The following is a 14,703-nucleotide window of genomic DNA, read 5'->3' as shown; positions in this document are numbered from 1 at the left end:
AACGTACTATACAGTATTCCCATAATGGCACGGGGTAGTACAGTACAAGTTCAAAATGTCGAACGTAAATCATGCACTGCAGCCGTAATAAAACCATAAATTAAGAATATACTGTACAATCTTTGCTTCATTTTTGGACGTATTGGTTTGAATAGAAAATATTTCCGTTCGCCCCCCCCCCCCATAATGCCACAGGTTTCGTGCATTCGGAAGTCTCTCTCTCGCTCTCTCTCTCAAAATTTGTATTGTATATAACGGTACGTTAAAAGTAATGTTTGCCGTTTTACTTCAGTGCATATCAAAGTTTGTACTGTCTGTCTTTCTGTCTTCTCCAAGTCTTCTTGTTATCGTGATGTTTAAATAAAGTATTTAAAAAAACAACCACCCCACCATGCTTAAAAAAATCGCCTGACTGCGCATGCGCGAAACTAGCTTTTCGCTGTGACGTTCCAGTCTGCCGCCGGTCGTCCCGGCCATCAAAACAAACATGTAACGTCACGGGTTTCTCACGTTAACCAGCCGCTCAGCTGTCCGACTCACGATGGCCACTTTGGGGGAGACGTTCACGTCGGAGGTGCCGCGGCGAAGCGAAGCGTAGCAGAGCGGCTAACGACAACCCCGGGGCGGCCCGTGCTAGCCTAATAGGCTTGCCGTGCTCAGTGATTTGATGGCAGCTGCCGAAGATTAACTCTAGCACTTGGCCTCAAAAGTCAACGTGGACAGAGATGCCACTCTGAAGGAAAACAGGGCAACGCTTAGAAAAAGCGGAGGTAACATGAAGACATCCAAAATCGGCACCTCCTCGTCACTGCTAAATGGGAACCAAAATGAAGGTAAAGAGGTGTCATTCTTTGTGGGCAACGTTGTTGTTGTTTTGAATGTCATTATATTTTATTTTTCTTGATGTTTGTTCAAGGTAGTACAGTACCTTATTGCTTACTGCGCATGTGCGAGCAGAAAATCGGTTCTTGTTAATGTTTTAGATGACGTCATAATCGTGCGCTTCCACACGAAGGCATAAATTAACAGTGCAAATAGATATGCAGGAACACTCAGCACGCACAGTCTCACCAAGTTGCATTTTCCTCGTGTAATCTATCCTCAGACGTACTCACTTGTTTGCATTATTTCTGAAACGCCCTAAAATGTCACCAAAGCTCCATCTAAGTAGAAAAATGGTACACTACTGAAAGAGGTATGATGAAGTTCTCTCACTTGACCGAGAGACAATCTTTCTTTGTTGGGGAGGAGCTGGATTGTCAGTGGAAGTTGCACGGTCTTTGCTTTATCTATTATTAGCATTTCCATTTCCAGTGCATTTCTTTTTTCAAAAATAATCTGCAAAACATTTATTTTGACGGTTGATATTGTAAAATGAATTTGAAATGGTATTAAACTGTTTTGGTGTGATAGTCTGGTATATTTATGGTTTAGTAGAGGGAAATAATATTTTACTCATTTTTATTTTATTTTTTGACGGGGTTCGTTGTGGCAGTATTGATGAGTCCATTCCATCACTGCAAAAAAGAAACCAAACACTCTTAATGTGTCATGAACACCAACTGCTCGGCCACCCTTGTTTTGTGGTGCACTATGGTGTACATCGTCGATTATTACTTTTGAGGTAGCCATGTTGCACTGAGCGGCATGGACAGAGGCGTTGCCGTGAGTTCATTTTTTGTTGATATGCTCATCAACATGCTTCTCCTTGTTGCCATCATTAGACGAAAGAAGACAAACAGGCATGATGACAGTTGGAACTCAGATTACAATCCTAATCCAAAGGGCCCTGGGGAAATGACAACAGTGCCAGTGTGGATGATTGCACGCCGTGTTTTTTCAGACCGCCGGCAGAGGAAGGTGGCGGACATCGCTCAGGCACTGCGGGCGAGTCCAGCGGACGTGGCGGCCCTCAGGAGGATGGCCATCAGTGAGGGTGGCCTGCTGACGGACGAGATACGCTGTCAGGTGTGGCCACGACTCCTCAACGTCCCACCCAACATCCTGGAGCAGGAGCCAGGTAATGTCCGCAATTACACCCATGTCATTTCCAATTCTGGTCAATATTGTCATTGACACCCCTGTTAGCCGGGCTTTGCATCTTTGGGTTTTTTCCGAAAGAGCATGCAAGCCTTCAATGGGTGAGTTTTTTTTCCGCAGAAAAAACATGGAAGTAGTTGAATTTGATCATCGTGAAAATGCCACGGTCAAAACCGTGTGTGTAAGTTTTCCCATCAAACTACACATTTAACACAAACCAAGAGAGTGACACTTTTGTGTATTTAAACAATCACATAGCTTGGCTTTATTTATGTCCGTTTAGTTTAATGCTAACAAAACAAGCCACGTATGGGCTACTGAATAGTTTCGATGTTGCGATTTAATAACCCTTCAAGCAACAGATCTTTTTCACACAAATGGCGGCGCAGCACATGTAGACAGATGATATTCTCAGACATCTACTATTTATTGTCTGTGTAGAGCAATTAATATTGCTACGGCTTTCCTTGAAATGTAAGGGTACCATTTGTCCAGTCATACCACCAAATGACAGTTGTGCAACAATGCGGGGAGTCATCACCAACAACCAACCAACCAACCGCTACTTCCGAACACAGTCGGAACAGCATTGTCCTTATTGGTGGAAGTTATGCAACATTTATGGCTTCCTCCTCCCGTGCAGAGATGGTGGAGCGGGACAACAACAAGGACTACAACCAGGTGCTACTGGACGTTCAACGCTCACTACGAAGATTCCCTCCTGGCGAGTACCCCCCCAAGCACAAATGACTTGGTGACGTTCGCAGAGGTTAACCGGTGCGGCGCTCGTGTACGCGTCCAGGTATGCCGGATGAGCAGCGGGAGGGACTCCAGGAGGAGCTCATTGACATCATCCTCCGCGTCCTGAAGCGTAATCCTCAATTGCACTACTACCAAGGTTACCACGATATCGTCGTCACCTTCCTCCTGGTCCTGGGCGAGCGCTTGGCGACGGCCCTCGTGGAAAAACTCTCCACGCATCACCTCAGGTGGCGAGACAACTCGTTTTGACGTCTGTGTTCCTCTCGGGCAGTCGGAGAGGTTTTTTTTTCCCCTTGTGTAAGGCTGCAAGAAACGAGGAGAGATAAAGCGGGACGGGACTTTCAAAATGATTGCAGTTATCAATATAATCACAATATTGCTGAAAGAAATACACCAGGGATTTGAAGATTGGGAGTGGCAAAAAAAATAGAAGGTTCACTTGCACAGTCCTAGCAAGAGCCAAAGCAGTCATGCTCAAATTATTGGTTGGAAATCATTATCATTTAAAGTGTGGAAAAAGAATTGCAATTCGATAAAAACAATGTAAAATTCTGTTTGACACAAATACCAAATATGAGGCAAAAAATTACAACAAATGTCTGAGACAATAATCCAAATAGATTATTATTTAAAAAAACCTGAGAAAAGATGAACAAATATTATACCAAAAAAACAAATATTGAATGAAAAAAAACATAGATCGGAAGAAAAGCAATTAGACAAAATGTAAGAATACACTTATGAAAAAATAGCAAATATTACCAAAAAATAGAAATTCAAGAATTAAACAAAAATGATCAAAATATAAAAGCAGAGATCATTCCAACAGTTCATTTGAATGAAAATGGATGTTTTTTTTTTTAAAGACCCTTTCCTTTTGTGTTCTTGGCCAGGGACTTCATGGATCCCACCATGGACAACACCAAACACATCCTCAACTACCTGATGCCCATCATCGAGAGGGTGAACCCCGAGGTGCATGATTTCATGCAACAGTAAGAGAAGCCTAATATACTTGGCCAATTTTCAACCACCCAAATTGTCCACACGGTTTGGCACATGTGCCACCTGCACACATCCGCACACTAAACTGACCAAGTGTAATTCAGCGGCTCGGTAATGAAGCGCTGCTTCCGCAAGGGAGAAATATGACAAAAATGCCCAGCAATAGTTCAAGAACACCACCACCGGTTTCGAGGAATTGGAGAAGTCGATTTTCAACATTCCTGTTTTTTTGACAAAGCAATGACATGAAAGCACACACAGTCCATCACTTGGGTCAGCAAACATGAAATTTCTCACTTTGTTGTCATAAGCGACACTCGAAAGATGCATATCGTTACAATTACCAGGGCGGAGGTGGGCACCGTCTTCGCTCTCAGCTGGCTGATCACCTGGTTCGGCCACGTTCTGTCAGACTTCCGACACGTGGTACGGTTGTACGACTTCTTCCTTGCCTGCCATCCGCTGATGCCCATCTACTTCGCAGCCGTGGTGAGTCTGTTTTGCTGGCATACTTGAATAAACGACTCTCAAGTACTGCCTTAAACCTCCCATCAAGAGACGGAAATTTCATAGCATGATTTATAGTGACCACAACTAATCGATATTATCACAACATTAAAAAAAAACAAAAAACTTTAAGGATATGCTGTTGGTATTGGCAAAAGTCAAAGTACAGTTGCACAGTGGAATGAGATGCAAGGCCTTAATTCTCCAAAGGGCACTCAAAAATATTTTATAATGGGGGGAAAAAATATGGGATGAAAACATTACCAAAACAAAAAACCTTACATTGAAAAATACTCGATCGAACTAGACTATGACAAAAGTTCTTAGAACAGATTACAACAATGACAAAATATGAAATATTACATGAAAGGATTTTTCATGTAATCTCGATTATTTTAGGAACCACATTTGTTGTTTTTTTTGAAGGGTAACGCGTGCATGCGTGTGTGTGTGTGTGCGCGCGCTCGAGACAGATTGTACTTTACAGGGAAGAGGAGGTGCTGGAGTGCGAATGCGACATGGCGATGGTGCATCACCTGCTGTCACAGATTCCCCAGGATCTGCCCTACGAGACACTCATCAGCCGAGCGGGAGACCTCTTTGTCCAGTTCCCTCCGTCCGAACTGGCCAGAGAGGCCGCCTCGCACGATTGGTAAGTCGCCGTCACACATTGCTGCCATGGGCCCATGCGGACCTTTTTCAACATGACGACACCCTTCAGAGTCAAGTCCAGAAATATCGGACCATGGTCAGAAATCGCAATCCATCCACAATCGGAACCGTTTATCCTCACAAGGGTCGGCACCCTCAAATGAAAGCGAAAAGTCTGCAGTCGAAGCACGTTGCGGTGATTTCGTTTCAGACCCGGTGTGGTGTTGTTTTGGGCCCAAAAGAGAGAGCCAGTGTGTCCATGTCCTATTTATGGACTTGAACGTACTTCCAGGTGGCGGACGCTGCACTGACAGCACGTGTAAACTAACGAGGCGGGCCTAACATTGTAACCTTTTTCTTCCTCCTCAACCTCCCAAGCATGGCAACCACCACCTTTAAGGACTTTGACTTGGCCTCGACGCAGCAGCGGCCCGACTCTGTGCTCCGTCGCCGTCGGAGGCAACTGCAGCAGCAGCAGGAGGCCCTGGAGCGCTCGGCAGTGGCCCGGCCGTCCGTGACGCGCCGCTTTGTTCGCTTGGCGGTGATGGGCCTGACGGTGGCTTTAGGGGCGGCGGCGCTCGCTGTGGTCAACACCGCCCTGGAGTGGGCCCCAAAGCTGGACCTCTTTCCATGAACCCCCTCTGAACTCCCCCCAAGTCACAAATGAAGGACCTCTTGAAGAACGTTACAGCCCCCCCCCCCCCTCCCCGGCCGAGGGGGACAGGGACAGAGTCCTGCCACAAAATTTGCGAGGGATTGATGGCCCTCATGAAAAAGGTTTATAATTGCTAATATGCGCCACAAGATGGCGGCAAAGCATTGTTTTTGTGAAAGTGACACTCCTTGTGGCTTCCTGAGGTGTTTCAAAAAGAGCACAAAATACATGTATACGTTAGTTTTCAGGGGATAGAGTACACAGAAAAGTTTTTTCCCCCCTGTGGAACCTATAGGTTATTTTATACAGGTTAGTTTGTGAATAGTAAAGTGCAACTGTGCGGAGGATAACTTATGCCAGAACTAACAGTTTCTTAGTCGACTTGTTATTGTGGGTGAGGATGACCTGAGTTTTTCAAAATCATGCCCTTTGCTGCCAATTAGACACGTGGGATGTGTATTACCTAAGCTTATAAGGTTTTTGATAAAACAAAGACCGTAACGAAATGGCACTTACAGAGGTTCACTCCAATTTCCACTGCTTCATCTTCCACATCGTCTTTCCAGCTGTACTTGCTACATTCCCCCAGCTCTCGGTGACTCTGGTCATTTGTTTTTAAAACACTTTGGTCATTTGTTTTTAAAATGCCGAGATGGTTTTGTGAAAAGCTGAAGAGGTTTTCGAGCCACCGGAACACCTAGCAAACACGACGCTTCAAAGAAGCAAAGACTGGCTTAATACGGCATGTTAAAAAGTAATTACTGAGTGGTTCTCGGGGGTAAAAACTAAATAAAAATACCAAGGAAATTATAAAATTACGTTTCTTCCCAAGTTTCCACCATCATGACCCTGACAATTTAAACAAAAAATTGTTTCGTAGGTAAAAAGACATAGAGTTCTAGAAAATGCAATCTGAAACTACTCAGGCTGTGATTTTCATGTACCACTAGAGGGAGTTGCGCACCATTTGGTGAATGACTGCGCGCCATCTGACGTGTCGCAACCTGTCAAATCTATCCGCGTGTGTGTGTTTTACTAATAAGCACTTTTGTCACCGCTGCTGGAAGGAGCACACGTTTTTAGCCTACAAGCAAGCTGGTGCTGACCTTAATTAGTTTTTTTTCACACGGTCGTTTCCGACCCTTTTTCCAGCAGGAAGCGCGACGTTCCGTTACACTTCTCAATTTTGGAGATTGAGCATATACGACTGTCGCTTGTCGGATCACTTCCGCACAGTTTTGTTAATGTGTATGCCACGAAACACTGGACAACCAACTAACTGCAAACGTTTTTTTTTTTTTTCCTGCTGGGATTATTTGTCACAATGGTCTTCCCCAGAATGCTCTGAATTATTTTCCGTTCATTCATGTCGCACTACATTTTTGTGCGGGTTTTTGGTTTAACAAATCTATCCTACGTAAAGTTGTATTGTACAAGAGAATGCGAATAAACCACGTTATTGTCAAAATACCTTAAGGATTAAGAATAAATCGCACAAGGCCAATACTCGTTGACGGGGTGGACCTTTTTGACTGATCGCATTTAATGAGCACACGGTGGACCGTAAGCAAAGTGTAGTGTTTCAATCCATTTATTTTTGAAATAAATCATCTCGTTATTCGACCATGTCATGAGTGAACATGTGAAGCTTGACAACCTCAAACGACACACAAAAATGAGGAAAATAGGTAGTGTGCAACTATCTGCTGTTTCAGAAAGACAAAGTGCTTGTTGTTATGTGAAGTTAGCCCATAATATCAGTGATACAGATATATATGTACTGTATTTTCAAATCGTTTTATATGATTTCACTTTTATCATTTCATTGCTGTCCCTTTCAATATCATTCGGCATAGGGCCACACCCTAGCTTCCTCTATTGACAGGCCACCTCCGCTTTAATTTAGTGCATCATGTAACCCATGAAGTAGATAAAAGGTGACTGCATTCCCTGATCACTAATAGCATAATTCGCTGTATAGAGAACTAAATACAAAAGCGCAAGTGCATCAGTGGCAGTTCATGCAGTTGGGATGGCACGGCAGGTCATTCACTCCGCAGTGACAGCCTCCTGATGTGTCTCCTCTGCCCTAAAAATAAATATACAGTACAATTGTCAAGTATACAGCCTCATTGCGATTCTTTTAATGGTGTGTGACATGTTCTAACATTGGGCCCCCAGCGAGCTTGTTTGGTCACCCAGCAAATTTCCGTCCTGCACACGGAGCAGCGGAGCCAATCGCAGCCGTCTTTCTTTTGGATAGTGATGTCGCACTGTGGACAATTCATGGCCTTGCCGCTCCGGAGCATACCCTTTGAAAAAAGGCAAACAACGAAGAAATGAAGTGTGAACTCCTGTCAATCGACTGAAGGCCAAGCGTTATTGGAGGGGGGGGGGGACGACTCCTCCATCCATCCGTTTTCTACAGCTTCCCCCTCACTTGGTTTGCGGATGAGCTGGAGCCAATCCCGGCAATTGAAGCCAGAGCGCTCGGAGAAAGCCCGCTAAAGCACAGGGAGAACTCTCAACTCCTCCGCCGCGCTGCCCGTCACTTGAACCACGCGGCGTATTGTAAGCGCAGCCGAATCCAAGTTAGATTATCCGTATGTTACCTCCAGCAGCAGTTGAGTCTGCTGCACCGCGTGGTCTTTTTCTGCCCGGGTGCGCAGGTCATCTTGATACTCTTGACAATTCATGTCCTTGTGAATGGCCTACAAACAAATAAAAATGTGTATATACAGTATATATATATAGATCACGTAATTACTCCCCACAAAGGCAACCCAAATAACCCCCCCACCCCCCCAAAAAAAACGTCAATGTGAAACAACTACCTTGCAGAGAAGGCAGTTGAGTTGGCTGCAGAGTTGACATTGGAAATGGTTGACTTCGTCCTCATAGATGCACCTATGGAAAGCCATTTCAGCATTTACTCCTTATCTCGGACATCCATCTTAAAGGGAAACAAAAACTGCAATTGCTGCTCTAAATGTGCTATTCTGATTCCGATTGCATTTGTGTAATAAGAACGAAGCCTCCACCCGTTTTCAGCAAAGATTCCGCGCTGTCATTTTGTCCTGTCCCACCTTTGCTGTCATCTTGCTCTCGGGCTGCAATAGCGAATGTCACGAGACTAAACCCAGAAAGTGGGCTGGGATGTTCGCAATGTGAGCCCGAGAAGACACACACACACACACACACACACACGCACGCACGCACGCACGCACGCACGCACGCACGCACGCACGCACGCATGCCTGCAGCTTAAACGAAGTTCTCCATACAGCACTGAACGCCAAATTCTTGTGGAGCGAATATTGCGATTATCAACATGCTCAAAAATATTTGGCAACAATGTGCCACGTTGGCAAGCATTTGCAAGCGTGGCCGGTTTACACACCAGCCTCGACAGTTGGGGGTACGGCAGTGAAAGGTGTGGTCCAGGCGACTCTCAGCGACGCTCAGACGTTGTTCCAGAAAACGCTCGTGCTCTTCCGCCGTGAGCAGCTGCAATGGGGGGGGGGAGACAGAACACTTAAGACCTTCGATTTACACTAATCCGGCCCCTAGCCAAGACAGTAATAAATATTAGCCGTGACATTTCAAGTACACTTGCGATTTTTAGGAATTCGTGCAAGTAATCAAATTGCAAGTGCTCGTGTATTGTAAAGGATTTACAGTTGAAATGAAATCGAATGAAATCGCTCTCGAATACACAACACACCCTAGGTAGGATTTTCCAGAGCTAAAAGGATTTGAATCCAGATTCAGATCCAAAACGGCAACACCGCAGTGCTTTCTTTTAACCAGGGCATGACATCCCTTCAGCGTTCCCAAAGTTTGTCACACTGACCGCTTTGATCTCTCGGTCGACGAGCTTCATCTCGCACTCCTCGGGACAGGACACCTCAGCATCGGCACAGTTGAGGATGGTCCCTCGCAAGCATTCCCTGAGAGAGACGACGCAATGATGGAAACATGCAAGACAAAAATGGGGGGGATGATGGGATGCTTTGCAAAGGCTCCGTCCTGAGTCTGACCTGCAGAAGGTGTGCAGGCACTCCCTGAGCACCACGCCCTCGCCTGGCTCCAGCGTAGAGAAGCAAATGGGACAGGTGGTCTCTGAGGTCGTGGGAATGAGGCTCTGGTCGTCAGTCTGCACCAAGTTCAAATAGTTTATTTGTCGCTCCGCCTGCTGAACCTTCGGGGTCAGAGAAAGAAACGTGCTTTTCAACTAACAATGCTGCCGATAGAATCGATTTCTGACCGGCTCTGGACACATTCCACAGCGAGCCCCGCAATAATTGTTGTCTTAAAGTCACGTCACACTTTTGGGTTTGTCGCTCATTAGGATCTCATTTCGGGAAAACGATGACTTTGTTAAATTTACGAAATAGAAATGACTTTTTTTTTTTTTCATGCGTAACCGAATGCATTTTATTACTTAAAATATTGCGTTTGGTATTTTCTAAAATGACTTCACTCTTGACCTTTGAGTGTAGCTCCTTGAGACTTTTTTTTTTTTTTTTTTGAGGAACCTGCCTGCGACGGCGACGCGACTTACCTCTTTGAAAATAAATGTGGCCAGCTTTTCATTCTGAATCCGCAAAGCCTCGTCCCCGACCGGTTTGTGGCCTTCGGGGACCTGGTAATCCTCTGGCCTCTCCTCGTCGCACATCTGACATCCGGGACGGGTTGGCTTGTTGATGAACGTACAGCGAGGGCACTCCCAACCGGGCTGAGAAAGACAACGCGCGTGCCTCAATTTTGTCGGCCCGACGACAGGTGTGGGACGAAATGCTAACCTGAGGGGTGCGAGGTCTTCCTTGGGGAGGAGGTGGAGGAATCACTTGAACTGTCTCTGTCGACTCCACGACGCCTGACAAGAGATCGCAACCAATTGTCTCCACTCTACTCATTCTAATACAATTCATGGAATTATGCTGAGCATGATATTGCGGCACGCCTTTGCAAGAATTTGTCCTCCTCTTGTTACTAAACAAAAGTATGAAATACTATAGTAAATACTATTAGGCGTGATTGGTTCTGCATCACGTTTTCATGAGTCATCAACCGCCAGCCACGCCCCTTGGGACTCTTTATACGTGGCGCCTCAAGATGTTGCTTCCTGATAACAACGCAAGGGTTTGCAGCGAGTTGGGATGAGGGTCAAGGGTCAATCCCAGGGTGTGTGGTTATGAGTCGTAAACTGTCATTTATTTGCTATCGTGCACTTCGGTAGCGTCGCTTGGTGTGCACCGAGACTTACTTGTGACTTATTTTTTTTTTACGTTTGGACTCGTGCGCCTGAGTGTCCGCGATACTCGCCTTCGGGTTGCTGCGGCTGTTTGTTCAGATGAGGGGGACGGCCTGACAGGAGGAACAGGAAAGCCCAGTCGCCGTCATGGCGAATGCCGTGACTGCGCAGCGTCTCGTGGTCGCATGCCAGCCGCTTCCCAATCACCCAGCGCTGCAGCGCCGGAGGGAAGCCAAATTTCTGGTCGATCTGGGACAGGAAATGAAATTGCATATTGGCACGTTCGCGACCACAAAATGTATTTGTGACCTGCTACATGCTGCCAATGCAGTGAAAACTGTGTTTTCGTTTTGTATTGCTGTATTTGACTCATCCACCAAACGACTATAAGTACATCCATGTCTGTTGCACTTTTTCACCCCGCGTCAGTCGAGTGGCGTCATCCGAAGACTACTTGCACGTCAACTTTTGTCTCGTAATACAAACTATGTTGGGGAGGAGCCAAGTTTATCCTGGGTTGTTAGCAGATGAAGTTATGGGATAGTCTTTGCCATACGCTTTTGCTCTGCGAAGTGGCATGGTCAAGGTTGACGATTGCAAGCTTTTTAGGTTGTGCAGGTGACATATGTCACAGCATCTTTGCACTTTCCATTTATTTTCGATCAAATCATCTGTCAGCGATTTCTTTGAAAGGATAATGTTTGAGGATAAGGTGGGAAGATGGGAAAATGAAGCTTCATGAAGAACTTCAAGGGTTCAAATCCGAGCTCTGGCTATATTTCCAGATTGAAATATTAACAGATGCAATTCAGTTCTAAGCATTTTGCGTTTTTACATGCATTATTTCACAATTTGTGGCAGAGGGAAAGGTCCCTTGAGATCTACTTAATGGTACCTCGTCTTTAAGCTGGGAGATGGTCATTCCGCATGAAACAAGAAGAGTAATCGGTATGGCGGCATCAGACTGTGCGTCCTCCACACCCACGACCAACCTAGAAAATGCAATCACAGAAGACCAGTTGGACAGACGAGAAAATCGCCAGAAATGCACATTTTCTTGAGCTGGTCAACAATCTGTGAAAAGATGAAGAAGTTTAGTCGCACCTAATGGAGTCTTGAGTGTGGTCCTGACTGCCGATGCTGACGCACACTGGCAGAGAGAGTCGGCACAACTTCCGGCTCAATGTGACCGCCTCCTCTTCATTCCCAGTGCTCAGAGCTTCACTCAAACGCCTTGCCAGCTCCTCTGCTACAGGCAAAGAAAAAAAAAAAAAGAGATTGGAGCTGTCACCATTAAATGGCAAAGAATTACCATGAAAGAAAAGACATCGAGCGGTGCCTTGAAATAGGAGTGACCCTACTTGTGGTGGCACTGAACTCAAGTAGTTTTACTTTTGTTTTATTCATCAGCTGCAAGGATACTGCAAAATCGGATACAATGGCAACCAAAAATGTGCACAAAATTAATTATGGAGGAAGATAAAAACCAATATCGTCGGTATGTTGAGCAAAATCAACAAGGGCATGCTGAGCCAACCTGAAATACATATTTTAAGGCATCGGGCGAAATTCTTGGCCCTCCAAAATTATTTTTTCAGGAGACCCCAAAAACGGCATGTTTGTTCAACCATTAATTAACATTGCATCCTCATAGAGAACAAGTCACTTTCAACATTTTAGATTGGGTCATAATTTGTATACATAAATACAAATAACACTCACACATGTGGACGAACCAATACATTAGTTAAAAAACCAAAAAAAAAAAAAAAAAAAAAAAAAGACCCAGGGCCAGACACCAGCGAGTTGGCCGAAAACTTAAACTAGCATCCTGAAAAGTTCATTCATCATACTAAAAAGGAGTGTCTCGAAAAACACATACGACATGAAATCCAGGTAACAATTTAGGTGAATTAAAAACTGCATACCCACTTCTAAAGTAGGAGTTGGTGTTGCTTCAGTAGCCATGATTTCATCTGGAACACAAAAGCGAAACCTTGTGTTACCTTGGGGTGTCAAATCGGACAAACGGCAATCTCGTGCAGTTAAATCAACACAAAACAGTTCAAAATAACTGGATAAATAAATAACTGCACCGATGAGTTGGCGTCTTCCACTAACGTCTTGACGAAAGTGAAAGTGGTTTGACACCAGGAAGAGAAGACGTAACCTTTGTGGAATTCAGCCGAATCGATTTCACAAGATCACTTTCAATTTTACTGTAGTTAGTTTTCACAGGTGGCAATGGAAACCAGCTCGCTCATGTCATGTGCTATTTCCTCACAGCTGCATACGAGGACTTTTACTCTGTTTCAATGCAGCCGAATCCACAGTCGAAGTTGCATTTGTCTCCATGATAATCGTAACGTGACAGTTAAAATTCCGAAATTGTGTTTTAATCGCGGGTCACATACAAATTGGTATTTTTTTCAATGGTATAGTCGTCTCCCACCATCAACGGCGACGCCAGGTGACACGAATGCCTCCACAATCCTGCTGTGTGTATCTTTCAATTTAAATAAAGAATGCGGTGATGGCTAATTAAATTTCAGACGTTCTGCGAACGTTAGCTCGTCTGGCTTGCTTTGTTCATTCGGAACAAGGCAGGACTGTATTCCTTTTGTGGTCCAGAAGGTGGCCGTGTTTGCCAAAAGTTGTTTCACTGGATTTTCGTACTGTCAGCGAACGTGTCGCAGAGGGAAATAAACTTTCCTTTCCATAATTCTATCGAAGGCGTTGCGAACATTTTTATTTTGTTTTACCTCGGCCGAATTTACAACCGAAATCATTTTTGACTCTGTTACTGTCACACTGTGACATCACAAGTCCGAATGGGTGTTTTTTTTGGCGGTGCGCGTCCAACCTGTTGTTTATCCAATCATACATACAGTCGTATCAAAATAAATGGCGAGCTCAGCTGACAAAGCGTAGCTTTTTTTTCATCATTCGGCTGTGTTTGTGTTTGTATCTCAAGAGTGTAGGTATAGAAACTAATATAACAGTCATTTGTCAACTACGTCGCTTGTCTGCAGCCAGGTAAATTGGTTTACTGGGTTTCACAGCTTACGTACTGTCAGTGAACGCATCGCCTCTCGCAAAAATACACACGCGATGCATTTTTGTGATGCATCTTGTATTAATATTTATTTTTATGTACGCTTCAATTTATAGTTCATACAATCATTTGAAAATAATGTACCAGTTTATTTAAAATGCCAAAATGTAAGGCTTTTACTCTGAACTCGAACCCGCCAATCGCAGCGTCTCCAGCAGGGGCCGCTCGCCCTTAAAAGTTGCATCTCACCTGCACACCTGACACAAAACCTCCCAGTACGTGGCCCGCATCGACAGCCCCCCGACATCGAGGAAATTCTTCCTGTAGAGTAAGAAACATGTTCGCCTGCACGGAGATGATCACCATGTGTCTGCAGTCGGCCAAGCGCAAACATGTTCGGGCTCAACAGCTGCAGCAGCAGAATCAGCAGCACAGCAGCGGACGAGGTCTCAGCATCCTTCACGATGTGAGTGATGCATCCATCATAATTGTTACTTTTTGTGATCCATTTGGGGTGGGAAACGGGACGACTGCTTATGTGATGGCCGACGCCTTGCTGCGGTAGATTTGCATTTGTGATGATGCACTGACACAGGGGATTGAGGACAGTTTTTGTGTGTGCTATGCCACTCATGTTGTGCGGTGTACGTGTGTGCTGGTCTGCAGAAGGGCATCATGAAGAGTGATAACTTAAATGTCTTCATTGAATGAGTGAGTGATTGACAGAGTTATGTGTGTGTGTGTGTGGGCGTGAGTGTGTGGGTGGAAGAG

At 45.0% G+C, this 14,703-nt stretch overlaps 4 protein-coding genes across 7 annotated transcripts in view; 2 read left to right on the top strand and 2 right to left on the bottom strand.

The window, feature by feature from the left end:
* The window catches only part of znfx1 (zinc finger, NFX1-type containing 1), a 32,051-nt gene extending 18,960 nt beyond the window's left edge, over positions 1-13,091 (bottom strand). Inside the window, exon 1 of the mRNA XM_019879366.1 lies at positions 13,086-13,091. The gene's annotated coding sequence lies outside the window, so the exon portion shown is untranslated. The remainder of the gene's footprint in view (positions 1-13,085) is intronic.
* tbc1d20 (TBC1 domain family, member 20) lies at positions 396-7,100 on the top strand. 2 transcript variants are annotated; one of them, XR_002169378.1, is made up of 9 exons: positions 396-833; positions 1,844-2,020; positions 2,684-2,764; positions 2,843-3,029; positions 3,696-3,797; positions 4,155-4,296; positions 4,788-4,966; positions 5,344-5,944; positions 6,097-7,100. XR_002169378.1 is itself a non-coding variant. In XM_019879370.1 (8 exons), the coding sequence occupies exons 1-8, from the start codon at positions 776-778 to the stop codon at positions 5,597-5,599; spliced, it is 1,182 nt and encodes a 393-aa protein (XP_019734929.1). In that variant the 5' UTR covers positions 396-775; the 3' UTR covers positions 5,600-7,100. The 2 variants fall into 2 exon arrangements, 1 of the variants encoding a protein (XP_019734929.1); XM_019879370.1 differs by having other exon boundaries at positions 5,344-7,100.
* rbck1 (RanBP-type and C3HC4-type zinc finger containing 1) lies at positions 7,499-13,624 on the bottom strand. 3 transcript variants are annotated; one of them, XM_019879367.1, is made up of 14 exons: positions 13,330-13,624; positions 12,806-12,853; positions 11,982-12,126; positions 11,773-11,869; positions 10,949-11,126; positions 10,426-10,499; positions 10,185-10,358; positions 9,661-9,821; positions 9,474-9,570; positions 9,021-9,127; positions 8,455-8,527; positions 8,233-8,331; positions 7,789-7,932; positions 7,499-7,709 (listed from the first exon to the last, which is right to left on the bottom strand). In XM_019879367.1, exons 2-14 carry the CDS (start codon positions 12,843-12,845, stop codon positions 7,629-7,631), a joined length of 1,470 nt encoding a protein of 489 aa, XP_019734926.1. In that variant the 5' UTR covers positions 12,846-12,853; positions 13,330-13,624; the 3' UTR covers positions 7,499-7,628. The 3 variants fall into 3 exon arrangements, with proteins under 3 accessions (XP_019734926.1, XP_019734927.1, XP_019734928.1); XM_019879368.1 differs by lacking the exon at positions 13,330-13,624 and adding an exon at positions 13,292-13,307; XM_019879369.1 differs by lacking the exon at positions 13,330-13,624 and having other exon boundaries at positions 12,810-13,040.
* A 461-nt stretch (positions 13,625-14,085) lies between these two features.
* LOC109521526 (N-terminal EF-hand calcium-binding protein 1-like) overlaps positions 14,086-14,703 on the top strand; it is a 12,308-nt gene continuing 11,690 nt past the window's right edge. The window contains exon 1 of the mRNA XM_019879371.1: positions 14,086-14,398. Coding sequence (XP_019734930.1) covers positions 14,270-14,398 — 129 coding nt within the window. The 5' untranslated portion in view covers positions 14,086-14,269. The remainder of the gene's footprint in view (positions 14,399-14,703) is intronic.

This window comes from Hippocampus comes, unplaced genomic scaffold (assembly GCF_001891065.2).
Source record: "Hippocampus comes isolate QL1 unplaced genomic scaffold, H_comes_QL1_v1.1 scaffold44, whole genome shotgun sequence".
In the NCBI taxonomy this organism is placed as follows: Eukaryota; Metazoa; Chordata; class Actinopteri; order Syngnathiformes; family Syngnathidae; genus Hippocampus; species Hippocampus comes.
This window is presented reverse-complemented; position numbering and strand designations above follow the sequence as displayed.

Excerpts from the sequence above, each read along its gene's own strand:
- tbc1d20 (XM_019879370.1), top strand. The coding sequence starts at position 776 with ATGAAGACATCCAAAATCGGCACCTCCTCGTCACTGCTAAATGGGAAC. Across the intron at positions 834-1,843 it reads AAATGGGAACCAAAATGAAG|ACCGCCGGCAGAGGAAGGTG; the intron begins GTAAAGAGGTGT and ends GTGTTTTTTCAG. Across the intron at positions 2,765-2,842 it reads ACTACGAAGATTCCCTCCTG|GTATGCCGGATGAGCAGCGG; the intron begins GCGAGTACCCCC and ends GTACGCGTCCAG.
- rbck1 (XM_019879367.1), bottom strand. The coding sequence starts at position 12,845 with ATGGCTACTGAAGCAACACCAACTCCTACTTTAGAAGTGG. Across the intron at positions 11,127-11,772 it reads TCTCCCAGCTTAAAGACGAG|ATCGACCAGAAATTTGGCTT; the intron begins GTACCATTAAGT and ends TTCCTGTCCCAG. Across the intron at positions 9,571-9,660 it reads TGCCTGCACACCTTCTGCAG|GGAATGCTTGCGAGGGACCA; the intron begins GTCAGACTCAGG and ends CGTCTCTCTCAG.